Source organism: Microtus pennsylvanicus, chromosome 9, assembly GCF_037038515.1.
Source record: "Microtus pennsylvanicus isolate mMicPen1 chromosome 9, mMicPen1.hap1, whole genome shotgun sequence".
Classification (NCBI taxonomy): Eukaryota; Metazoa; Chordata; class Mammalia; order Rodentia; family Cricetidae; genus Microtus; species Microtus pennsylvanicus.
In genome coordinates this window covers 12940818-12967288 of record NC_134587.1, presented here as the reverse complement: position 1 = coordinate 12967288, position 26471 = coordinate 12940818, and the positions used below count along the sequence as shown (strand labels likewise).

The 26471-nt window shown below is 46.6% G+C and overlaps 1 protein-coding gene across 4 annotated transcripts; it reads left to right on the top strand.

The window, feature by feature from the left end:
- Positions 1-6265: 6265 nt before the first annotated feature.
- Klhl23 (kelch like family member 23) lies at positions 6266-23224 on the top strand. 4 transcript variants are annotated; one of them, XM_075984950.1, is made up of 4 exons: positions 6266-6344; positions 8784-9998; positions 13268-13420; positions 20861-23224. In XM_075984950.1, the coding sequence occupies exons 2-4, from the start codon at positions 8786-8788 to the stop codon at positions 21169-21171; spliced, it is 1677 nt and encodes a 558-aa protein (XP_075841065.1). In that variant the 5' UTR covers positions 6266-6344; positions 8784-8785; the 3' UTR covers positions 21172-23224. The 4 variants fall into 4 exon arrangements, with proteins under 4 accessions (XP_075841065.1, XP_075841063.1, XP_075841064.1 ...); XM_075984948.1 differs by lacking the exon at positions 6266-6344 and adding an exon at positions 6866-7069; XM_075984949.1 differs by lacking the exon at positions 6266-6344 and adding an exon at positions 7429-7634.
- Positions 23225-26471: the final 3247 nt, after the last annotated feature.

Here is a 26471-nt window from a genome sequence, read left to right as displayed (position 1 = left end):
GGTTTTTTGGCTTTTGTTTTTTTTCTCCTTGGGGGGGCCCACCACCCAGTTCCCAAATCACACACAGAGGCTTAACTATTACTTATAAATGCCTGGCCTTAGCTTGGCTTGTTTCTTACCAGCTTTTCTTAACTTATCCCATCTACATTTTGCCTCTGAGCTTTTTCCTTCTCTTCTGTATGTCTTTCTTTCCCTCTTTCTCCATGGCTGGCTGGGTGACTGGGTGGTTGGCCCCTGCCATCCTCCTTTCCCTGTTCTTTTTCCTTCCCATTCCTCCAGAGTTCTCCTATATTTACTCTCTGCCTGTCAGCCCCACCTAGCCTTTCTTCTGCCTTGCTACTGGCCGTTCAGCTCTTTATTAGACATTATTATATTTATTAGACCAACAGGTGTTTTAGACAGGTAAAGAATCATAGGTTCACAGAGTCAAACAAATGCAGCATAAATAAATAAAAGCAATACATCTTGGCCGGGCGATGGTGGCGCACGCCTTTAATCCCAGCACTCGGGAGGCAGAGGCAGGCGGATCTCTGTGAGTTCGAGACCAGCCTGGTCTACAGAGCTAGTTCCAGGACAGGCTCCAAAAAGCCACAGAGAAACCCTTTCTCAAAAAAAAAAAAACCAAAAAAACAAAACAAAAAGCAATACATCTTTACCTCACTAAACAAATGTTTCACAGCATAAAAGTATCACACCTTAAAATAATATCCTACCACATTGTAGTGATGAGGTGATCACCATGTAGTTTAGTCACCTACTTCTTATGACAGAGGTATTTTTGTTTGTTTGTTTGTTTGTTTTGAGATAGAGTTTCTCTGTATAGCCCTGGCTGTCTTGGAACTCAATCTGTAGACAAGACTGGCTTCACAAAAATCTTTCTGCCTCTGCCTCCCAAGGGCTGGGACTAAAGGCATGTGCCACCACCACCTGGCTATGACAGAAAATGATCTTAAACTTCTGATCCACCTGCTTCTGCCTCCTGAGTGCTAAGATTACAGGCATGCATCCCTATACCCAGGGTTTTTTATTATTATTACTTTTTAGTGTTTATGTGTGATTTCTCTTTGCGCATGTCTAGTGCCCTCAGAGGCCAGGTGAGACATCCAATACATTGAAACTGGATTTACATGCAGTTGTGAACCACCATGTGGATATTGGGGATTCAACTGAATGTTCTGGAAGAGAAACCAGCACCCTTAACTGCTGAGCCATCTCTCTAGCCCCTTAACCCAATTTTTAAATAAATAAATAAATCAAAACTATGCCTTTAAAGGCCATTTGTATTGCGAGCTATAATTATACCTCTGGTGTACTTTTCCCAATACTATTTCTGTTCCACCCACATATTCATTATTTTTACAGTATGTAAATTTTTGTCTCCTTGTTGAAAGCAGCTCTAGAGGATAGTTAGAGGTTTCCCTCTAACATCTCATACACTGTTTCAAGGTAAGAAAGAGTGAGAGCAGTAAGCTACCTGCAGGGAGCCATTGGATGGGTCCAGCATTTTCTGTTAATGGTGTGAGTAGGTCCGGAGTTGAGAGTGACTTCCCTACTCAGCACGGGACAGACTGTCTTTCAGAGCATGGGGGAAGGGGTCCTTCACGTAGCTAATAAGACAGAGGATATGCAGCCACAGAGGGATGAACCGAGCAAACTCTCCTACCCACATTTATTCTGTTCTCGGGGCTGTGCTAGCTTCTCTGTGGGCATTTTCAGATGTGCTTTGTGAGGGTTTATGGGATAATTTATTCGGAGCCAAGAGCTAAATCTATTCTTGTTTATGTTATGCAGAGTGATGTCTGTGTGATGATGGTTCATATGGAAACAAATCATGTTTTCCTAACAGAAAATCTTGGAGACTCCCGTTGTTTATGGAAAATGTTACTTAGAAGAAAAAAAAAGTTAGTTTCTCTTTTACTTCTAAGTGACAGGTTTTCAATTGTATATGTAAGCAGCTAACAAAAAATATTTATAAAACTGAATACTGGTTGCTACATAGGGTTTTATAACCAATGCAGAAAAAAACCTTGCTTGTTCACCTTCTTTTCTTCCTTACTTTTTTCTTTTCTCTTTCTTTCTTTCTTTCTTTCTTTCTTTCTTTCTTTCTTTCTTTCTTTCTTTCTCTCTCTCTCTCTCTCTCTCTCTCTCTCTCTCTCTCTCTCTCTCTTTCTTTCTTTCTTTCTTTCTTTCTTTCTTTCTTTCTTTTTAGACAGGGTTTCTCTGTGTAGCCCTTGTTGTCCTGGAACCCGCTCTGTAGACCAAGCTGCTTGAACTCACAGAGATCCTCCTGCCTCTGCCTCCCGAGTGCTGGGATTAAAGGCAGTGCTGCAGCTGCCTCCTGGCTTTCGTTCACCTTTTTCTAATACTCTACAGTCATAGTCCGGCATTTTTAAACATTCATAGTTATTTATATATTTGTGTGTGTTCATGTCACTGTGGGGGGGGGGTGTCAGAGAATGGCTTGAGGAGTTGGTTGTCTCTTTTCGCACTGTGAGTCCTGGGGCTTTAACAGGCCATTAGGAATGGTGGCAAGGGCCTCTGATGGCTGGGGCATCTTGATGGCTCATATTCTGGATTTTGTTACAATATGAAAGTCACATTCTTTTCACCAGTTTCAAACAGTATTTTATCTTCAATTCAATATGAACATACACTGTGTGCGTCGGGAGGGGTCGTGTATGTGTGGTGCATGCACATGAATATATGGGGCACACATGAACCCATGCAGAAGTGAGAACACGGTATGAGTCTTCTGCTTCACCATAGTCTGCCTTGTTGCCTTGAGACAGTCAGTCCCTCAAGGAACTGAAAGCTTGCTGTTTGAGCTAGGCTGGCTGGCCAATGAGCTATTGGGATGTGCCTGCCTTCCCAACCCTATGTTGGCATTATAGGAGCCTGCAGCCTTGCCTTTACGTGGCTTTACGTGGCTTTACGTGGGTGCTGGGGATTTGAACTCAGGCACTCTGTCTGCTTGCAGTAGGTAAGATGGCTTATCTAGTGAGCCATCTCCCAAACCCCACAAGTGTTTAAAATTTTTGAAACAGGATCTTAATTTGTCATCCAGGCTGACCTGGAATTCAAGATTTTCCTGCCCTCAGTGTTGGGATTACAAGCAAATCAATACAAAAGTATATTCCCCAAGAAAACTATTGATGGTTCCTTGCATGTTTAAATCCAGATAATATTCTATTGCACAGTTTTGGGTGTCATTTACCAAATACTTCTGGGATACCTACCAAACAATACCAGAGTCTGAGTGTCAGATATCTCAATAAGATGAATGCCTTGCAGAGGATTTTTTTTAAGAAAGATTGATTTTAGTTCTTTTGTGTATGAGTGTTTTTGCCTACATGTATGTAAGTGTACTATGTGTACATTGGTACCCAGAGAGTTCAGAAATGGGCATCATATTCCCTGGAAATGGAGTTATGAATGATTGTGAACCACCATGTGGGTGTTGGGAACTGAACCCAAGTCTTCTGGAAGAGCAGCCAGTGCTGCTGAGTCATCTTTCCAGCTCCCTATAAAGAATGGTAAGTTTGACTGAAAAGGACTGACATACATATGTGTACTGTATAATACTAAGTAGCGTTTCATCATATTATTATTGAAATAAAAATAATTACATGGAACTAGGCATAGTGACACACGCCCGCCTTTAATCCCAGCACTCAGGAGGCTGAGGCAGGCGGATCTCTGTAAATTCCAGGCCAACCTGATCTAGTGAGACCCTACCTGAAACATTCAAAAGCAAACAAGACAAAAACAAAAAACCTCCCTTCCCACCTGATTCTAGGCTTTGGAGTGTTGACAACCAAAGATAAAACACCACACCTTCTGACTTGCAAAAATATTTGTCATTAGAATGTCTTTGGCGGTGGGGGTCACTGCAGGTGTGTAGGAATGTGCACCTGACTGGCCTGTGTGTGGAGACTGACGGCTGATATCAGGTGTGTCTGTAATTGCTCTCCGCCCTATTTTTGAAACCAGGTCTCTGTGGACCTAGAGTTCCCCAGTTTGGCTAGGGTATCTTTGCCTCTTTAGTGCTGGCCTTGTGCCCATTATTTTGTTTTTGTTTGTTTTATTTTTATGAGACAGGATCTCTCTACAGAGCCCTGCTCTTCTTGAACATACTATGAAGATCAGGTGGTCTTGAACTCACTGAGATCCTCCTGCCATCCCCCACCTTTGCCCACTGCTGGCATTAAAGGTGTGTGCCACCCACCGTGCTTGGCTGTGCCTGGTTCTTCATGCTGAGAATCTGAACTCAGGGCATGATGCTTGTGCCACAAGCATTGTACTGGGCCATCTTTTCAACCCCATAATGTTCACCTTTTAGTTTATTTTGGTTTCTCAAGAGAGGGTTTCTCTGTGTAGCCTTGGTTGTCCTATAACTCACTATGTAGACCAGGCTGACCTCCGATCAAGAGATTCGCTTGCCTCTGCCTCCCAAATGCTGGGATTAAATGTGTGTGCAGCCACTGCCTGAGCTGTGTGGCTGACTAGTGTTGTGCTTTGCACTGATCTTCAGGCAAGCTTTAGTTATTAAAATACAAATGAAATATCACTACAACTTCCAGAGAACTTGCCGAGACATGTCAGTTCTCAGGGACAGCCAGATAAATACACCTCTGCGGACTGTATAAAGCGTGCACTTTGAACTTTCCTTGGGTAGTTTGCGCTGGAAGTAGTGTACAATTTATATACATGTATGCATCAGCCTTATAAAATTATACCTACCATTTTTAACAGTAACGACTGATATGTAAATGAAGTCTATAACAATTTCTCTTTGCCTACCACCTACTCATGCTGATAAGGATACCACAATTAGTATATCTAGCATTTAATGGAAGGACTTTAATTATTGGTGTTTTAATGAAGTAAAAATAATGATGTTTAGAAGCCAGGAGCTCTTCGAAAGGTGAAATATGATGTGGCCTCATTGTCAACTCCACGCCAAGCCAAGCTCTATCTGCTGAGAATCCTTTAGTCTCATCTCTGGTTGGGCCCATATTTCACTAGGACTTGGAATCCTGGGTGGTCTGTTTCCTGACGTTGTTTTCTTTATGGAAGCTACTCACAGGTCTGGAATGTTTCAGATCTACTCACCTTTGCAGGGGTCTCTTTGGTTTTTGTTTGGTGTGGTCTTTCCCTCCTGGGAAATGAACCTGTAGTCTCTTTGATAAAGCATCAGATGAAGAATAACTGCTCTTGTAATATGCCCCAGGGTCTGTGTGCTTCTCTTGGCAAGGTGAGGCTGATTAACACGTGATGTGTGTGGGTAGATGCCAGAGGTCAACCCCTGGCATTGTTAGTTAGGAACTCTATACCTTGATTTTTGAGACTGTGTCTCTCACTGGGGCCTGCAGCTCCTGTCTTAGGTTGCACTGGCTTGTCCGTAAACCCTAGGAGTCCATCTGTCTCTGCATTCTGAGTGCTGGAATTACAAGCACAGGCCTCTGTGCCCAGCTGTTTAAGGGGGTTGTGAGAGTTGAACTCGAGTGTTCGTGTTTGTACAGCAAGCACCTTAGCCATCGGGCTTTATCCCTAGTCTCAGGCAACATATTTTTAAGCAATAATTCAGAACTAGGGAGCATTAGATACAGTAGGCAAAAGTTTTGTTTTGAGACAGAGTCTTTTTGTTTTCTGTAGGGTGGCCTCAAACTCAGGATCCTCTCGCATTAGCCTACTCTGCTCCGATGAGAGGCGTGTGACATCGCTGATAGCTTGGAGGCAAAAGTTCGACTTTAACAATCTGCAAAAATTTTGCACAAATAGCAGTATGGTGACCCTCTCTACTCAAGAGTTATCTATCATATACTGTTATGATTCTACCAGTTAGGTTTAGAATCTATTAATACACATTTTCTTATGATTTATTTTTGTGGGATGCTGGGTTCATGGGTTAGTGAACTGGTTGCAATTGCAGAGGGCCAGGGTTTGGTTCTAAGTATTCTCATGGCAGCTCATGGTCACTGTAACTCTGGTGGTACGGGATCCAACAATGTCTCCTGGTTTCTGTAGGTTCTGCACACACGTGATGTACACACACACACAAATAAAATTTAAAAAATTATTTCCCAGCCAGGTGGTGGTGGCGCCCTCCTTTGGTCCCAGCACTTGGGAGGCAGAAGCAGGTGGATCTCTGTGAATTCGAGGCTAGCCTGGTCTACAGAGCGAGTTCCAGGACAGCTAAGGCTGTCTGTTGCGTAGAGAAACACAGACCCTGGGACATATTGCAAGAGTAGTTACTCTTCACTTGGTGCTTTATCGAAGAGACTGCGGGTTCATTTCCCAGCAGGGCAAAACCACAGACAAAAACCGGAGAGACCACTGCAAAGGTGAGTAGATATATATGCCCCCCCCTCCCGCAAGTGTGTGTGTGTGTGTGTGTGTGTGCGCGCGTGCGTGCATGTGTGTGTGGGCGCATATGCTCGTGCTTGCTCGAGGCTGTGCTAGGTAAGTGACAGTGAACTTTAGGCCCCCAATCAAAGCCTCCTTTGCTTTCTTACTGTGGTATTAAATCGTTGGCCAGACTCTGGCCAATTTATTTTTTCTAAACATCACGTGGTGCTCTTCAACAGAATGAAATCTGGAGTGGAGGTTTGAGGTCCTACACAGCCAGTACCCGGCATCAACGCAAGGATGTGGAATTAAACTAAAAGCACTCAAAGGAGAACAAGCATGCATTTGTTCAGAGCTTGCTTGGCAAGGGGGCCAATCATGATCACTTGTCCCTCCCAGAGGCTCAAAGCAGGCAGGGACAAGAGAAGGGTGTATAAAAATAGAAGAAAAAGGAGAGGAAGAAGCAAAGAGGCGGGGCAAGAGCTGCCTCCACCTCTGCCATCCTAGAAATCTGATTGGAGGGAGTTGGCTGGGAAAGCCGGGGGTGGGCTACAAATGCCTGTGATCCGTTTTGACATATTTATATTTCCCGGGTTGGTCCAGAAGTGGAAGTGGGGGGTAGAAACAGAAGTTGGCTTCCTGGCTGTTCTGGTGCAATTTCAGCAGAGGCTGTGGCTCGGTTTTCTGCGCTTATGTGTTCAGAGTTCTCCCATCATGTAAGGTATGGCCATTATGTGTCTGTAGACTCTTTCATTCTTGCAATACTCTAAGAACCACCTTAGTTCTCGCGTTCTTTCAGTTCTCTTAGTTCACCCTGACCTTCCAGGGTGACAGCCGTGGACCATCTTTCAAACCCGATTACCAGTTCCCAGCCTTATGAGGTGCTGCTAAATTCTTCAAAATCTTGCTGATAAAAAAGCATGTGATTCTTATCTTTTGTTGCTATAAGAAAGTGGACTTTCGAGTGTAGCACAATGGACATCACCAGAAGACTGGCGGTTGCCCCTTACAGCCGCTTGAATCTTGGTGCCTGGACTCAAGCCTTGACCCAGGCTACCCCCACTTTTCCTGGAAGCTTCCAGGTTAACTCCTGGTGTGCTAAGCAGCCCCAAGGCTCCTTCCTGCGCGCTCTGTTGGAGGCAGCATGGAGTTTGTGCGAAAGCGGCTACTTGTGGCATCTGAAGGCAGCCCTAATCCCAGACCTTAGTTTCGCCGCCCTCTCTGGGCGCTCTCTCCTCCGCACCCCTCGGGCCTGGGCTGGCAGAAGGTCTCCAGGGAGAGAGAAGGTACCCGTGCCCACTCCCCTCCGGCGTCAACTGGGGACTCGGGGTTTATCCTGGAGCGGGCGGTGCAATGGGCGTGAGCGCGCGAGCCGAGCGGGGCTGACCCGTGGACGCGGCCCACCTGCTGCGGGAGCCGGCGCGGGGGCTGCGGGGGGCTGCGGGCGGAGGCGGGGAGCCGCGGGGCACCGAAGCTGGAGCGCCTTGTGGGCTGGAGCTGCACTAGCAGGCGGCCTCCGCCGCGCCCCGCCGCGCCCCGCCGCGCGTTTCCAAAGATGGTCAGTGGGTCGGGAGGCGCCCCCACCCCCGCCGGTCGCTAGCCCGGGTCCGCGTCTCCCCTGCTGCCGGCGAGGTAGGTCGGAGCCGAGCAGCCCGGGAAGGGCCGGCCGGAGGGGCGAGCGGGCCGCGCGGGAGACCAGGCCGCCCCCGAGCCCGCGCGCAGCGGAGCGCAGACAATGGCCGTGCGGGGCCGGGTGGGAGGGCGGGCGCGTGGGTCCCGGGGGTGGGGAGGTCGTCCACACCTGCGCTTTCGGCCTGGACGAGGCCGTGGGTAGCGGCCAACGGTGACGCTCGACGCCCCGGAGTCAAACCTTCGCGCGGGGCCCCGGGGCGAGGCGCTCTCCCGGCGGGAACGCGGCCCGGGCCCAGGCTAGCGCGGGCTGGAGAGCATAGCTCGGGGCCGAGCGGCTCTTCTGCTGTCAGCCAGCGGCGGGGCGCAGGGATCCCTTTTCTGAGAGTCTCTCCATCTTGGTGGCATCTCGGTGTGCTTTGAACCGGAGAGAGAAGCGCTGGGTTGGGGCCGAGCTGTGGCGGGGTGACCCCCTCGGACACTTGGCCTGCGGAGTGTGAACTCTGAGGAACTGCCAGACTGGGACAGATTGCAGATATTAGGCGACCGGGGGCAATAAGGATCTCTTAGCAAATGGACAACTGAAAAATCCAGGGGCCTCATTTAGGGCTCCGAGCTATCTTGAATTTAAATAGACCATCGTATAAATAGTTCAGCACATTTTGCATATGGTGTTTGGGTGACTGGATTCAGTCTGGTTTTGGAATACGCCTGATGTCATCAATGTCTGATGACTGGAATATTTAACGTTAATTATTAGCGGTACCACACAAGACTGAAAACGTTTTTGTTTATATCTATTGCAGCCATGGCTCTGAAAGGACAAGAAGATTATATTTATCTTTTCAAGGATTCAGCGCATCCAGTCGATTTTCTGGATGCATTCAGAACATTTTATTTGGATGGATTATTTACTGATATAACCCTTCAGTGCCCTTCCGGCATAATCTTCCACTGTCACCGAGTCGTTTTAGCTGCCTGCAGCAATTATTTTAAGGCCATGTTCACAGCTGACATGAAAGAAAAATTTAAAAGTAAAATAAAACTGTTTGGCATCCACCATGACATCTTGGAAGGCCTTGTAAATTATGCATATACTTCCCAAATTGAGATAACGAAAAGAAATGTACAAAGCCTTCTCGAAGCAGCCGATCTGCTGCAGTTCCTTTCGGTCAAGAAGGCTTGCGAGCAGTTTTTGGTTAGGCACCTGGATATTGATAACTGTATCGGGATGCACTCCTTTGCAGAATTTCACGTGTGTTCAGAACTAGAGAAGGAATCGCGAAGAATCCTGTGCTCGCGGTTTAAGGAAGTGTGGCAGCAAGAAGAATTTCTGGAAATCAGCCTTGAAAAGTTTCTCTTTATCTTGTCCAGAAAGAATCTCAACGTCTGGAAGGAAGAAGCTGTCATAGAGCCGGTCATTAAGTGGACCGCTCATGATGTAGAGAATCGAATCGAATGCCTGTGCAATCTGCTAAGCTACATCAACATAGATGTAGATCCAGTGTACCTAAAGACAGCTTTAGGCCTTCAAAGAAGCTGTCTGCTAACTGAAAATAAGATACGCTCCCTCATTTACAATGCCTTGAACCCCATGCATAGAGAGATTTCCCAGAGGTCCACAGCCACCATGTATATCATCGGAGGCTATTACTGGCATCCCTTATCAGAGGTTCACATATGGGATCCTCTGACAAATGTTTGGATTCAGGGAGCAGAAATACCAGATTATACCCGGGAGAGTTACGGTGTCACATGCTTAGGACCCAACATTTATGTAACCGGAGGGTACAGGACAGACAACATAGACGCGCTGGACACAGTGTGGATCTATAACAGCGAGGGTGACGAGTGGACCGAAGGCTTGCCCATGCTCAACGCCAGGTATTACCACTGCGCAGTCACCCTAGGGGGCTGCGTCTATGCTCTAGGTGGTTACAGAAAAGGGGCTCCCGCAGAAGAAGCCGAGTTCTATGACCCGCTGAAAGAGAAGTGGCTTCCTATCGCAAACATGATTAAAGGTAAGTGTAGCTTTGACCGGTCCCGGGGTTTTACACGCACGAGGTCAGGCCGCCATCTGCCCTCCTTGGGAAGCAATCTTAGGAAGAACGCAGAACACTGCACTGAGAGATTCCGGAGGAACTACAGCAGGAGATTACACAAGCAATTCGGCCCAGCATTGTCTGGGTAAAAACAGTCCCCAGCTTGTCTGGACTTAAAGAAAACTGCACCAAAAACTGTCAGTAGAGTGCCTGCCTTCCACGCCCACTGAGTCTGGGTTTCATCCCCAGCACCACTTAAACTGGCTTGGTGGCTCAGGCCTATAGTCCCAGCACTCAGGAAGCAAAGACAAGACAATCAGAAGTCCTAGGTAGTGAGTTCAAGGCCAGCCTGGCCTATGTAAGATGCCATCTTTAAAGTTTTTTTTGATGAAATGGCGTAAAGCGTTTTAGTGTGAGTAAGGAAATAGTATAATTCACACTCCACCTTTCATCATCCTTCCAGATCTTACCCCAGTCCTGATTTATACCCAGTTCAGACTGACCTGACTAGTTTTGTTAATTCATGGTTTTCCTTTTTATTTGCTCTTAAAATGTTTTTTCAATTCTGCTTTGTTTTTATTTTATCTTATTTTTTGAGACAAGGCCTCACTATGTAGCCATAGCTGGCCTGGAACTTGCTATATACACCAAGCTGGCCTCAGATTCAGAGATCCCGCCTCTGTGTCCCAAGTGCTGGGATTAAAGGTGTGCACCGCCACATCTGGTATCCATCCACCTTTCAATAGCCAGCTTTTCTCTCTTAGAATATACTGATCTATGAGGTCTCTTACTAAAACTTTGTAAGGCTAATCCCTTCAGAATGTAACATTGTACGTTTCCCTGAGAACCAGAGACACACAACTGTGCTTTTGGGATGCAGGCTTCTTTCCAAATAAAGAAAGGACAGAGACGAAGTTGTCTTACTTCCCGTGGCCACAGAGCCAAGCACACTGAATCCCAGGGTCTGCCTGATAAACACTGTGTTTTTGAAATTAGTTAGCCTAGCTCCTCTTCCCTCCAGGGCTGGGGGGGTAAGGTCTTAAAAAGAAACAAAACAAAACAAAAAAATCAGCTGGTAGATTCTTAACAAGCTGGTGTCATTTTGTCCCGAATGTTTCTTCCCAGGCCTTTCTGTTGCTTTTTTAACACTGGTGAGGGTGTGGGAATGTGACCCGAACCAGAAATTGACCTGATGTGATTCTTGGATGACAAGCCGGAAGCTTAGAGGCAGATGGCCTTGTGATCACACACTGCCTCTGAAGTCAAACTGCCTGGGTCCCAGCTCTGACTTTCTCTGCCGAACTTGGGCGAGTGATTCGGCCCCTCTGCCCAGGTTTGCCATCTGTCTGACAGGGAGAGCAGCATCAGCTAGCTGGGGTTCTTGAGAAAGCTGAAGGTCCGTGTGCATATAGTCCACTGGGAGCAGAGGGCTGCACTCGGGAAGCCTTGGTACTGGGCCTGCTTTTCACAGGCAGCCGCATGTGTGTGGGGGCCGAGGGGAGAAAATAGCAGAGAGCCTGCCCCTGTCTAGGTTTTGGCTTTACCTGAATGTACCTAGGGTTTACTGATTGAGAGGCCGATCCTGGCCATTCAGACTCCTCTGCCACAGAAGAAACAAGCCAGGTTCAAGTCCATAGCAGCAGTTGTAAACCTGCAGGTATCACTATTTTTATTTCTCAATGGTAGCAACTCACAGGTTTTATAGATAATATATCTTTGAGGATGGAAATTTGTTACTCTATTAAAAATCTGAAGAGTTATTATATTTGAAATTGCTTGCTGAAGGTGGGGTGGGGTACTAGCCCTGTGTAGCTGTTGGGAAGGAAAGCCCTGTGTTTTTACCCTTAGTAGTGTGGGAAATCTCCATATTCTACCATCCTTCCCCAAATGCCAGCTGGCTTTTGAAATCATAGAGATTCAAGAGATTCTTTTTTTTTTTTTTTGATACAGTGTCTTGCTATGTAGCCCAGGCTATCCTCAAATCCACCGTCTTCTGGCCTCAGCCTCGCAGCTGCTGGGATTACGAGTGTGAGCCACAGACAGGAGCAGAGGTGTATTGACTTCCATTTGAAAACTTGGTTTCTGCCTAGGTGACCCAGGGAAGGGTAGCACTCAGCTTCAGCTCCTGCAACTTTGTTTGACCTATTCTGATGGGTAGGCTATTGCCAAAAATTTACTTTCCCATTTTCCAGTAGAAAGAATAATATTATGTTTTCTCAGTTGGTTTTACTTGCATTCTGAAGTTAAGTAACACCTTTTCTGGTTAGGTAAACTGGATTTTGAGTAGAGTCAAATTTCGGTTTCATTTCCTTTGGGGGGGCATTTAGGGATATACAGAGGAGAAATTGGCTTCTTTGGGAACCCCGGGTCTTTCTTTTTCATAACTGCCTTGCTTGTAAACCCACTGTTCCTCTGAAGTAGAGATCAACAAGGAGACGCACCGGGCACATTAACAGTGTTAGTCAAAGTTGACTGAAAGGCTGAAAACCGTGTGTTGTCAATGAAAATGAGCCTCCCTTCTTGCCTGGCCCAACCTGTTTTCGCTTCCTCATTTTTCTGTGGCTTCAGAGTCTCCAAGTTTTCCCAGTTCAGGACTTAGAATCAGCCTGGTTTGTCTTGTCACTGAAGCCTATCCGCTTGACCCATCTCTCACCCCTGCCCTTCCCTTCACACCCAAAGCACCGACTGGCTAGTCCTTATGGGAGCTCGTACCTGCATCTTTCTGAGTCCTCTCCTTCCTTTTCAGTCTCCTCCTGCCTGTTTATAAACCTGAAATGTCCTGCCGAATATAGCCCAGACATAGCGTTAACTTACGTTCTGTCCTAAATTCTCGTGTGCCGACTCCCGTTGCGCTCGCCTACTCGGCGCTACCTGATGTGCCTCTGTGGGGCTTTGCTCTGCGCACAGCAGCTTCGCCTTCCTCTGCTGGCTGGAGTCCTAACCACCAGGCCCAGGGCAAATCACGTCCGCCGTGCTGTGATTTCTCCAGTCCAAAGCAATGTCTCTTAGATCTGACAAATAGTGTTAGCATCTCTCTCTCTATGGTATTTCCCCCTCCTCTAACTATGTTCTAGTTGTTTGTACTCCTGAGAGAGCCCAAGAAGCCTTCCTTTTTCACTTTTACCCCCCAGCAGCTAACACGGTGCTTTTGCATTTATCTTCCCTAATAACAAAGACAATAACAAAAGGTTGGTATTCCTTTCAGAAAAGCACGAACAATCTAAGATGTGGTTTTAATTGACATACAGGTGTGGGAAATGCTACCGCCTGTGTCCTGCATGAAGTTATCTATGTCATTGGCGGCCACTGTGGCTACCGAGGAAGCTGCACCTATGACAAGGTGCAGAGCTACAATTCAGACATCAATGAATGGAGCCTCATTACCGCTAGCCCACACCCAGGTAATAAGAATTCTTTTTCAAGTACATAGCTCTGGTCTTTAGGATTGCCTGGCCAGTGCATAGAGGTTAAAGTTGGGCAAGTGTTTCTTCTCTTTTAGAAGCATGCTTGCTCTGCATTCCGGGACTATCAAACACCTGCTCCTAGATATGCAGAGCCCTGTCTGTGTGCTTCCTTAACAGTCATATAGGAAAGTATTGTCTATCAAAGGAGATGCCTTGCTTCTGTGATGTGTGTGTGTGCGCGTGTGAGTGCGTGCGTGAGCTAGAAGAAGGCCTCAGGTGTATTGGTTGGTTGTCTCACCACCTTATCTTTTGAGACAGGGTTGCTCTCTGAACCTGGAGCTTACCTGCTTGGCTGGATTGGCTGTCTGGCAAGTCCTACGGTTGTCCTGTCTCCACATTCCCTTGCTGGGATTTTAGGCACACCTCGTTAAGCCCAGCATTTGACATGAGCACTGGAGGTCTGAACTCAGGGCCTCACACTTGGATGTCAAGCGCTTTATCCGATCTAGGTCCTTGGCTCCTTTTCGCTGTCTTTATTCTTAACCTATTTCAGGGGGTTGGGAGTAGAGTCCAGGGATAAGAACTTGCAGTTAGCATGGGTTAGGCCCTGGTTTAGTCCCACTGTGGAAAGAATATTTCTGTCGGTTACAGTTATGCCATGTTGTAGTAATAAGAGTGGCGGGGCTGCGTCCCCGGCACCCGGCCGCCCGCACGGCTAGCTTTACCCGAAATAATTACACGGAAACTGTATTCTTTTAAACACTGCTTGGCCCTTTAGCTCTAGCCCTTACTGGCTAATTCTGATATCCGGATCAACCCATCTCTAATAATCTGTGAGCACCGGTCTTACCGGGAAGATTCTAGCCTACGTCCATCCTGTGTCGGAGCTTCTTTGCTCGTGTCTCAGAGAGCAGAGCTCTCACGTCCGCCCTGGAGAGGGGAGCATGGTGTCTCTTCTCCAGAGCGCAGAGCTGTTGAGTCTTAGCTCACTTCCTCTTCCTCCCAGCATTCTGTTCTGTTTACTCCTCCCACCTATGTTTTAACCTATGAGGGCCAGCCAAGCAGTTTCTTTATTTTTTTAACCAGTGACCTTCCTCCATTACCATGTGTTTAAGAGTTTGCATTTGGAGGAACTCATATCACGTCACCTTACTATTTTGAACCACTTTTTTCTGCAGAGCATCAGGCTCTCCGGGCGTCACTGTAGAGGGAAATTAAAATCTGCATGCTTGAGATACCTGTGACTAACAGCAGTAGCTAACACCACTGAGTACACACTGTGTAGCTTAGGGAGTGTCTAAGCCCTTCACTATCTTCCATTCTCACTGAAACTGTGTGCATAGGTATTGTCTGTCGTTGATTCTCATATTTGGAAATGGGGGGTCGGTATCTTAGATAACTTTTCCACAATCACATTTTGAAAGCGGTGGCCTAGGACCCGCACTCTGCCAGTCTCTATTCCATCATCTGCGATGTGATCGCTGAGTAATCAGCTTCAGCTTAGTGGAGCAGCCTTTCTTGCTGTCATCCCATGTAGCTGCTCCCGCATCTCTCCTGCGTCTGGTGCTGCTTCTGTGGATGCTGACATCTTCACACGAGAGGAGACTTCAGCTGCAGGCTGCCCTGGCTCTGACATTGGTCTTAGTAGTCCAGACATATTGTCTAGTCTAGATAATACTCCATCACTTTCTGTTGTGAACAATGAAATCATAATGGAAAGTAATAATAGGGCATTCTGAGCAATGGCTAATATTTACTCGGATTGACTAGGCACGCTATTTCAATAATTTCCCATGTATTAATCTGTTTATGCTTGTCAACTTTACAATGTTGCAATGAAATGCCTGGGGCAACTAACTTAGTTAGAAAAGGTTTGTTTAGTTCACAGTGTGAGGTTCTTTTCCAAGATGGGAGCCACTTTGGTCTGGTCTCTGATGAGAGCGTGTTAAAGTAGGTAGTTACCTCAGAGAGAGGGGTAGCCAGAGTCAAACAGTACTCTTCAGGAACCCCCATAAAGCCCCACTTTTTTTTTTTTTTTTTGGATTTTCAAGACAGGGTTTCTCCGTAGCTTTTGGTTCCTGTCCTGGAACTAGCTCTTGTAGACCAGGCTGGCCTCGAACTCACAGAGATCCGCCTGCCTCTGCCTCCTGACTGCTGGGATTAAAGGCGTGCGCCACCACCGCCTGGCTAAAGCCCCACTTTTTATAATCCATAGCACCTCCCAATATCAATGTCCTAGGGACTGTCTTTATGTATAGTCCTATGGGGGACACTACCCATATTCAAACCATAGCACTATATATTTATTTATTTGCTATGTGTGGTGTGGTGTACATGTTCGTGTGTGGGGTATGTGTGTGGAGTACATGCTCGTGTGTGGGGTATGTGTGTCCACACTGTGTGTGGTGTACATGCTCGTGTGTGGGGTATGTGTGTCCACACTGTGTGGTGCACATGCTCGTGTGTGGGGTATGTGTGTCCACACTGTGTGTGGTGTACATGCTCGTGTGTGGGGTATGTGTGTCCACACTGTGTGGTGCACATGCTCGTGTGTGGGGTATGTGTGTCCACACTGTGTGGTGCACATGCTCGTGTGTGGGGTATGTGTGTCCACACTATGTGTGTACATGCTCGTGTGTGGGGTATGTGTGTCCACACTGTGTGGTGTACATGCTCGTGTGTGGGGTATGTGTGTGGAGTACATGCTCGTGTGTGGGGTATGTGTGTCCACACTGTGTGTGGAGTACATGCTCGTGTGTGGGGTATGTGTGTCCACACTGTGTGGAGTACATGCTCGTGTGTGGGATATGTGTGTCCACACTGTGTGTGGAGTACATGCTCGTGTGTGGGGTATGTGTGTCCACACTGTGTGGTGTACATGCTCGTGTGTGGGGTATGTGTGTCCACACTGTGTGTGGAGTACATGCTCGTGTGTGGGGTATGTGTGTGGAGTACATGCTCGTGTGTGGGGTATGTGTGTCCACACTGTGTGTGGTGTACATGCTCGTGTGTGGGGTATGTGTGTCCACACTGTGTGTGCAGTACATGCTCGTGTGTGGGGTATGTGTGTCCACACTGTGTGTGGAGTACATGCTCGTGTGTGGGGTATGTGTGTGAAGTACATGCTCATGTGTGGGGTATGTGTGTCCACACTGTGTGGTGTACATGCTCGTGTGTAGGGTATGTGTGTCCACACTGTGTGCAGTACATGCTCGTGTGTGGGGTATGTGTGTCCACACTGTGTGGTGTACATGCTCGTGTATGGGGTATGTGTGTGGAGTACATGCTCGTGTGTGGGGTATGTGTGTCCACACTATGTGTGTACATGCTCGTGTGTGGGGTATGTGTGTCCACACTGTGTGGTGTACATGCTCGTGTGTGGGGTATGTGTGTCCACACTGTGTGTGGAGTACATGCTCGTGTGTGGGGTATGTGTGTGGAGTACATGCTTGTGTGTGGGGTATGTGTGTGGTGTACATGCTCGTGTGTGGGGTATGTGTGTCCACACTGTGTGTGGAGTACATGCTCATGTGTGGGGTATGTGTGTGGAGTACATGCTTGTGTGTGGGGTATGTGTGTGGTGTACATGCTCGTGTGTGGGGTATGTGTGTCCACACTATGTGTGTACATGCTCGTGTGTGGGGTATGTGTGTCCACACTGTGTGGTGTACATGCTCGTGTGTGGGGTATGTGTGTCCACACTGTGTGGTGTACATGCTCGTGTGTGGGGTATGTGTGTCCACACTGTGTGTGTACATGCTCGTGTGTGGGGTATGTGTGTCCACACTATGTGTGTACATGCTCGTGTGTGGGGTATGTGTGTGGAGTACATGCTCGTGTGTGGGGTATGTGTGTCCACACTGTGTGTGGAGTACATGCTCGTGTGTGGGGTATGTGTGTCCACACTGTGTGTGGAGTACATGCTTGTGTGTGGGGTATGTGTGTCCACACTGTGTGGAGTACATGCTCGTGTGTGGGGTATGTGTGTCCACACTGTGTGTGGAGTACATGCTTGTGTGTGGGGTATGTGTGTCCACACTGTGTGGAGTACATGCTCGTGTGTGGGGTATGTGTGTCCACACTATGTGTGTACATGCTCGTGTGTGGGGTATGTGTCCACACTATGTGTGTACATGCTTGTGTGTGGGGTATGTGTGTCCACACTGTGTGGAGTACATGCTCGTGTGTGGGGTATGTGTGTCCACACTCTGCACAAGCACACTGAACTTGCATGTGAAGGCCTGAGATGGATATTGTCTCCTTGGCTGCTCTCCACTATATTTTGAGGTAGGGTTTCCCAGTGAACCCAGAGCTCACGATTTAGGTTAGTCTAGCTTATGCTGGGGATTCCCTTCTCTCTGCCCCCTGCAGGGTTAGGGTTTAGGGGTTGTATTTGGGGTTCTAGAGTTCTGAACTCTGGTCCTCATACATAGTGTCTTAGTTAGAGTTTTTATTGCTGTGAAGAGACACCATGACCACAGCAAGTCTTATAAGGAACACATTTAATTAGGGTGGCTCACTTACAGTTTCAGAGGGTCGGGCCATTATTATGGCAGGGAGCATGGTGATGTGCAGGCAGATGTGGTGCTGAAGCTGAGAGTCCTACATCTTGCAGGCAACAGGAAGTCAACTGTCAGTCCCACAGAGGGAAGCTTGAGCAAAAGACACATCAAAGCCCACCCCCACAGTGACACACTTCCTCCTAATAGTGCCACTCCCTTTGGGGGCCATTTTCTTTCAGATCACCACACATGGCCAGCATTTCACGCGCTGGCGCTGAGCCATCTTCTCAGCACACAGCCATATTTAAACCTTATAGGAATCCTGTGAGTTAGGGTGATACTGAGTCCCATATTAATCTGTTTATTTTGTGGTCACACTAGTCCTTCCGAAACTCAATATTTGAAAAATCAGATTTACAATTTAGAAAAAATGGCAGTGGTGGTGTAAACCTTTAATCCCAGCACTCAGGAGGCTAAAGCTGGTGTATCTCTGAGTTCCAGCCTAGCCTGGTCAACAGAGAGAGTTCAGAAACAGTCAAGAGCTACAAAAAGAAACCCTGTCTTGAAAATAACAAAATAAAACGAACCCCCACCAATTTAGAAAAAAATAGAATGAACAACAACAAAACAATTAGAAAACAGTTGTTTACATTAATATGTTTAATGTGCATGAGACGGGGATTGTAAAGTTTTTCTTAAGATAAGCCTCTCCACTGACACAAATAATTCCAATTATACCAAATTAAACCAAATAAAAGATGCCCATGTTTAATGCAATGCTCCCAGGTGACCCAGGGAAAACATGGTGAGGGAAGGAAAGAGAGGGGGTAGACCATGCAAAGCCCGGAGACCACGTGGTCATTCTCTGGGGGCAGTTTAAGTAGCCTGTGGGAGAGGTCTTGACCTTCCCTGGGGAGGGGTTACCATTTGCTGGGCTTTCTTGGAGGTAGAGTTTGGACTAAGGCAACTCCCTGGGGAGTGGGACTTGAAATGGAGTTGGGGTGAAGCCCCCAGGCAAACAATCCAGAGTTTTTGTTTAAGGGGTGTTAGGGAGCTGGGGTGATGCTTCCGACCAAACAGGGATCACTTTAAAAATAAGTATCCGGGGCTGGAGAGATGGCTCAGTGGTTAAGAGCATTGCCTGCTCTTCCAAAGGTCCTGAGTTCAATTCCCAGCAACCACATGGTGGCTCACAACCATCTGTAATGAGGTCTGGTGCCCTCTTCTGGCCTGCAGGCATACACACAGGCAGAACATTGTATACATAATAAATATATATATATATATATATATATATATATATATATATATATATATATATAAATAAGTGTCCGGGGCTGGAGAGCTGGCTCAGTGGTTAAGTAAAAGTGCTGGCTGCCCTTGCAGAGGACCTAGGTTCAGTACCCATGTGTTGGCCTCTGTGGGCTCCAGCCATGCACAAGGTCCACATATGTACATAGATGCAAACACACATAGACACAAAGTAAAAATTAATTTAAAAGATAAAAGAATAAGTGTCCCATAAAGTCAATGAGCTGCATAGGGTTTATTAGATACTTGAAAAAGAGTCTAAAAGGCAATATTACTTAAGCCTAGTGTTAGAAGGCACATGAAATTGAAATTCAGCCCCCCCCAATATAGTATAAGTCAATAGAAACGTACAGTTGTAGTTGTAAAGTTTTCATTTATATTAAACTTTTCCTGATGAGATAATTTTTTTTTTTTAAATTTTCGAGACAGGGTTTCTCCGCAGCTTTTTGGTTCCTGTCCTGGAACTAGCTCTTGTAGACCAGGCTGGCCTCGAACTCACAGAGATCCACCTGCCTCTGCCTCCCGAGTGCTGGGATTAAAGGCGTGCGCCACCACCACCCGGCTGATGAGATAATTTTTAAAGACACTAATTAGCACCTTGCACGATATGATGTTTTTGGCTGCCACAGTGCTTAAGCTATTTTTGATTGGCTTGTTACCAAAATTTAAAATTCAGAAGATTCCAAACAAAAATCGTGGTTCGGGGCCTTTTAAAAAAAAGTGGTAAGTTCTGGCAGCGTGACAGTATTCCCTCCTGGCAGCAGCGATGAAAGCCAGGGAGTAGCTGCCCTGGTTAGCTGAGGCTTATGCCTTCTACCTCACACAGTGCTTCCAATTCTGCTCACATCCCAGACTGAAGCACTTGTGTGTTGTTTTTCCTGCCCCTGGCCTGCCTCATATCATGGTACTTAGAAGAGCCAGCAGAAGGAGAGAAAAGAAATGAAAATTCTGTGACGGTCTAGGTGAGGTAGGTCCCACAGGGCCCAGATCCCCACAGCAACCGTCTGCTGGGGGCCGTCTTTTGTGATGGCCGAGTATGATAGCCATGAACCCCAGTGCTTGGACGTTTGCTTTTCTCACCTGTGTCCCTGGCTAGACTGCAGTGTGAGGGAAGCTAGCCTGGCTATCCTCTGAAGCAAGGGGTAGCTGACACTTCAGGCAGTCTGTCCTTGGTCGCAGGGTTGCGGAGACCTCGGGGAACCTACACTAGTTACCTAGTATCGTGTTCGTCAGGGGGACTCTGCTGCTGTCATCTAGAAAGGTGACAGCTGTCAAGAGTGACGATGGATGTCAATGAAGAGCCCCATATGCTGGACGGTTCCCAGAAAGACGGTGGTGCGAGGGGTGGGCTTCTTGTCATCGCACAGAGCTGTCTTAGGAATCAGCATCAATGGTGATTATTCCCCGGGGGCTAATGGCCCAGCAGTGGGAACAAGCATCTGAGTCAGTTGTCAGGGGTTGAATTTTAAGCCTCAGTGTACAAAAGAGGGTGACAGAATCAAAATGTCACCATGTCCCTATTCTTGTGTTCTAAATTGCAGAGTTACTATACCCAAAGTATGGTAGCCCTTTTGTTAACAGAATTAAAATTTTGCTCTTTTCTTTTTTTTTTCCTTCCAAAAAGAATACGGACTGTGCTCAGTTCCGTTTGAAAACAAGCTGTATTTAGTTGGTGGGCAGACCACCATTACAGAGTGCTACGACCCAGAGCAAAACGAGTGGCGAGAGACAGCGCCCATGATGGAGAGGAGGATGGAATGTGGGGCCGTCATTATGAACGGATGCATCTACGTCACCGGCGGGTACTCCTACTCGAAGGGGACGTATCTCCAGAGCATTGAGAAATACGACCCAGATCTTAATAAGTGGGAAATAGTGGGCAATCTCCCCAGTGCTATGCGGTCTCATGGATGTGTTTGTGTGTATAATGTCTGATTGAGTCCGCGGGCCTAACCAGGTCATCACTTGGGGCACAGTAGAAGGAGTGCAGAGTTTGGGGTGCCTTGTTACTACGGTTTGGCACATGCTAGGGCATTGGAAAATTTTAATTCTAATCCTGCACGATTCCCAGACCCAGTGATGTATGGTAATAACATAAGATAAATGTTATGTATGTGTGTATACAGTTCAATTAAGAGAGCTAACCCCTCCTAGAATCTCTGGGGTATCTGACACTCGGTAAAGGTGGGACACCTTTGTAATGAGTCTTCTCTTCCTGGTAGCATCAACACTGGGTATAAGTCAGAATCATCCATGCCGTGTTAGGAATGTCTGTTAAGAACCTACCATTTAGCTGGTGTGGTGGCGCATGCCTTTAGTCCCAGCACTTGGGAGGCAGGGGCAGATGGATCTCTGAGTTCAAGGACATCAGGGCCAGCCTGGTCTACACAACAAGTTCGAGATCAGCCAAGGCTACAGTAAGAACAAGTCTTTAAAAGCCTATGAGGTACCTGTGTATAGTACAGGCCTCCAGCTGGCAGGAATTTGGAATGTAAAGAGGGAACCTTCTCTACCTCTACAAAACCAACACTTTAAAATGTTTCCCTTTAGAATTCCTCAGAGTGTGGATTTGCTTACAGTCTTTTCCCTTTGCGGTGTATATAACTTATTGCTAGTATTCTATTTACTATCGGAGCTGTACTAAACACTGTACAAAAGATTGTTCAAAGAGTTTACAACGCAATTTAAAAGAGTTGTAAACTGAAAGAAAATAGTCAAATATTTGCTGATGCTAAGAGCCGTATTTAGTTTTTAGCTTAGGTGTAAATTGCTAGTTTAGGCGTCTGGCTTAAGCATGCTGGAAAATCCTCTTTATAGTTAAATGTCTGCATATAAAGTTGGAGCCCACAGCCAGAAAGCATGTAGCACAGTGGGGATGCAGTAGAAAATGCACTGACGAGAAGATTTTGCATTCACTCGCCATCGTTGCTTCTGACCAGATTTTGTGACTTTACTCTCTGAACCCGTCTGTGACTAGAGCTTCCTGGCCCATATACACTGGCACTTTGAGACACAGATCTGTCTCGATCAAGAGCCCCTCAACCTTTGAAGCCAGATGAGCCCTGGGTGACCTCTGGACCAGATATCCCTCTTTCCAGCTTCCTCTGTGTGCCTGTCGGCACCTCTACATGTGCCATAACTTAAGGGGAGGGGAGCACTACTTCACCCAAACCTGAGTGAGCTGTGGGATCATCTGCCCCACGGCACGTTGGGTTTATTGTTTTGTTTTTTTAAGAGATAATACTTATTTTTTACTTTAAATAAAACTACTTCTGATTTAAAAAAAACTTTTAAGAAGACTATTTAATACTTATGTCAGATAGCATTTTAAATAGATACAACCCTTTGGAGTTGCTATATGGTACTTTTTTTTTTTATAAAGAGTCATAAAAGTGACCATACGGGGCTAGTGAGATGACTCAGTGGGTCAGAGTACTCACTCCACAGGCCTGAGACCTGCATCTAATTCTCAGAACCCACTGTGGAAGGAGAGCATGGACTCCCGAAAGCTGTCCTCTGCCTTGCACATGCGTGCTGTGTGTGCCACATGTATGCACGTACACACACACACACACACACACACACACACACACACAATGGAAGTGAGTGTTCTCTGCCCTGTGACTCCCATTATTTTTGAACTAGAGAATGATGAAAATATAAATGCATGAGAATGTTTATGTCTGCATTCTAACAAGTAGCAACAATGTGAAGAAATCTATGTTAAAGAAAGTGTGCTAATGAAATGATGGCGTGTACAGCCATGAGAATCACTACGTGGAAGACCGTAGGAGTGTGATGTGTCTGTGCACAGAGAAGCACAGTGCGAACTGGGATTCGCGTGAGGATTGCCACTGTAAAGCCTTTATGCATGCGGAAGGTAACGTGCTCAATACACTCAAGGTGTTAGTGTGAGGAGATGCGGACTGGTTTGAAATTTATTGAATTTTTTCTTTGTACTTTCAATAAAGATAAATAAGTCACTGTATTTGTGGTGAAGACTGTTTAAGTTTGAGCCAACTGGGTTGGAGCAGTCTGAATCAATGTAATAAATTACAGAACATTAAAATCTTTCATTTGAATTGTACGCTATTTTACTGATTCCTCAAGGACATTGAACAGTTATCGCTGGAAAAATAATGCATTGCCCAGTAGTGTTTTACAGTTTGCTTTGCTGAGGACAAATCAGTCACTTTCCTGCCTTTGCCAGCTCATCGGGATTCTGTGGGTGCTTAGCTCCACCTTCACTGGGAATTCCTTCCTTCTACACAAGATTCCCTTGTGACAGTGAGTCTCCTGCTGGGCCTAAGAGCGGCCTCTAGTCTTGTTTTCAGTATCTCAATGGCCAGTCACTGTGTAGAGTGTGCAATACAGCACATGTGTATAGTGTACAGGAGTCACTGCAGTACTGCACAGGTGTATAGTGTACAGTAGTCACTGCAGTACTGCACACGTGTATAGTGTACAGTAGTAGTCACGGCAGTACTGCACACGTGTATAGTGTACAGTAGGAGTCACTGCAGTACTGCACACGTGTATAGTGTACAGTAGTCACTGCAGTACTGCACACGTGTATAGTGTACAGTAGTCACTGCAGTACTGCACACGTGTATAGTGTACAGTAGTCACTGCAGTACTGCACACGTGTATAGTGTACAGGAGTCACTGCAGTACTGCACAGGTGTATAGTGTACAGTAGTCACTGCAGTACTGCACACGTGTATAGTGTACAGTAGTAGTCACGGCAGTACTGCACACGTGTATAGTGTACAGTAGTCACTGCAGTACTGCACACGTGTATAGTGTACAGTAGGAGTCACTGCAGTACTGCACACGTGTATAGTGTACAGTAGTAGTCACTGCAGTACTGCACACGTGTATAGTGTACAGTAGTCACTGCAGTACTGCACACGTGTATAGTGTACAGGAGTCACTGCAGTACTGCACAGGTGTATAGTGTACAGTAGTCACTGCAGTACTGCACACGTGTATAGTGTACAGTAGTAGTCACGGCAGTACTGCACACGTGTATAGTGTACAGTAGTCACTGCAGTACTGCACACGTGTATAGTGTACAGTAGGAGTCACTGCAGTACTGCACACGTGTATAGTGTACAGTAGTCACTGCAGTACTGCACACGTGTATAGTGTACAGTAGTCACTGCAGTACTGCACACGTGTATAGTGTACAGTAGTCACTGCAGTACTGCACACGTGTATAGTGTACAGTAGTCACTGCAGTACTGCACACGTGTATAGTGTACAGTAGTCACTGCAGTCCTGCACACGTGTATAGTGTACAGGAGTCACTGCAGTACTGCACACGTGTATAGTGTACAGTAGGAGTCACTGCAGTACTGCACACGTGTATAGTGTACAGTAGTAGTCACTGCAGTACTGCACACGTGTATAGTGTACAGTAGTCACTGCAGTACTGCACACGTGTATAGTGTACAGTAGGAGTCACTGCAGTACTGCACACGTGTATAGTGTACAGTAGTCACTGCAGTACTGCACACGTGTATAGTGTACAGTAGTCACTGCAGAACTGCACACGTGTATAGTGTACAGTAGTCACTGCAGTACTGCACACGTGTATAGTGTACAGTAGTCACTGCAGTACTGCACACGTGTATAGTGTACAGTAGGAGTCACTGCAGTACTGCACACATGTATAGTGTACAGTAGTCACTGCAGTACTGCACACGTGTATAGTGTACAGTAGTCCCTGCAGTACTGCACACGTGTATAGTGTACAGGAGTCACTGCAGTACTGCACACGTGTATAGTGTACAGGAGTCACTGCAGTACTGCACACGTGTATAGTGTACAGTAGGAGTCACTGCAGTACTGCACACGTGTATAGTGTACAGTAGTCACTGCAGTACTGCACACGTGTATAGTGTGCAGTAGTCACTGCAGTACTGCACACGTGTATAGTGTACAGTAGTCACTGCAGTCCTGCACACGTGTATAGTGTACAGTAGTCACTGCAGTCCTGCACACGTGTATAGTGTACAGTAGTCACTACAGTACTGCACACGTGTATAGTGTACAGGAGTCACTGCAGTACTGCACACGTGTATAGTGTACAGTAGGAGTCACTGCAGTACTGCACACGTGTATAGTGTACAGTAGTCACTGCAGTACTGCACACGTGTATAGTGTACAGTAGTCACTACAGTACTGCACACGTGTATAGTGTACAGTAGTCACTGCAGTACTGCACACGTGTATAGTGTACAGTAGTCACTGCAGTACTGCACACGTGTATAGTGTACAGTAGTCACTACAGTACTGCACACGTGTATAGTGTACAGTAGTCACTGCAGTACTGCACACGTGTATAGTGTACAGGAGTCACTGCAGTACTGCACACGTGTATAGTGTACAGTAGTCACTGCGGTACTGCACACGTGTATAGTGTACAGTAGGAGTCACTGCAGTACTGCACACGTGTATAGTGTACAGTAGTCACTGCAGTACTGCACACGTGTATAGTGTACAGTAGTCACTACAGTACTGCACACGTGTATAGTGTACAGTAGTCACTGCAGTACTGCACACGTGTATAGTGTACAGTAGTCACTGCAGTACTGCACACGTGTATAGTGTACAGTAGTCACTACAGTACTGCACACGTGTATAGTGTACAGTAGTCACTGCAGTACTGCACACGTGTATAGTGTACAGTAGGAGTCACTGCAGTACTGCACACGTGTATAGTGTACAGTAGTCACTGCAGTACTGCACACGTGTATAGTGTGCAGTAGTCCCTGCGGTACTGCACACGTGTATAGTGTACAGGAGTCACTGCAGTACTGCACACGTGTATAGTGTACAGTAGTCACTGCAGTACTGCACACGTGTATAGTGTACAGTAGTCACTGCAGTACTGCACACGTGTATAGTGTACAGTAGGAGTCACTGCAGTACTGCACACGTGTATAGTGTACAGTAGTCACTGCAGTACTGCACACGTGTATAGTGTACAGTAGTCACTGCAGTACTGCACACGTGTATAGTGTACAGTAGGAGTCACTGCAGTACTGCACACGTGTATAGTGTACAGGAGTCACTGCAGTACTGCACACGTGTATAGTGTACAGTAGTCACTGCAGTACTGCACACGTGTATAGTGTACAGTAGTCACTGCAGTACTGCACACGTGTATAGTGTACAGTAGGAGTCACTGCAGTACTGCACACGTGTATAGTGTACAGGAGTCACTGCAG

Excerpts from the sequence above, each read along its gene's own strand:
- Klhl23 (XM_075984950.1), top strand. The coding sequence starts at position 8,786 with ATGGCTCTGAAAGGACAAGAAGATTATATTTATCTTTTCAAGGATTCA. Across the intron at positions 9,999-13,267 it reads TATCGCAAACATGATTAAAG|GTGTGGGAAATGCTACCGCC; the intron begins GTAAGTGTAGCT and ends ATTGACATACAG. Across the intron at positions 13,421-20,860 it reads TACCGCTAGCCCACACCCAG|AATACGGACTGTGCTCAGTT; the intron begins GTAATAAGAATT and ends CCTTCCAAAAAG.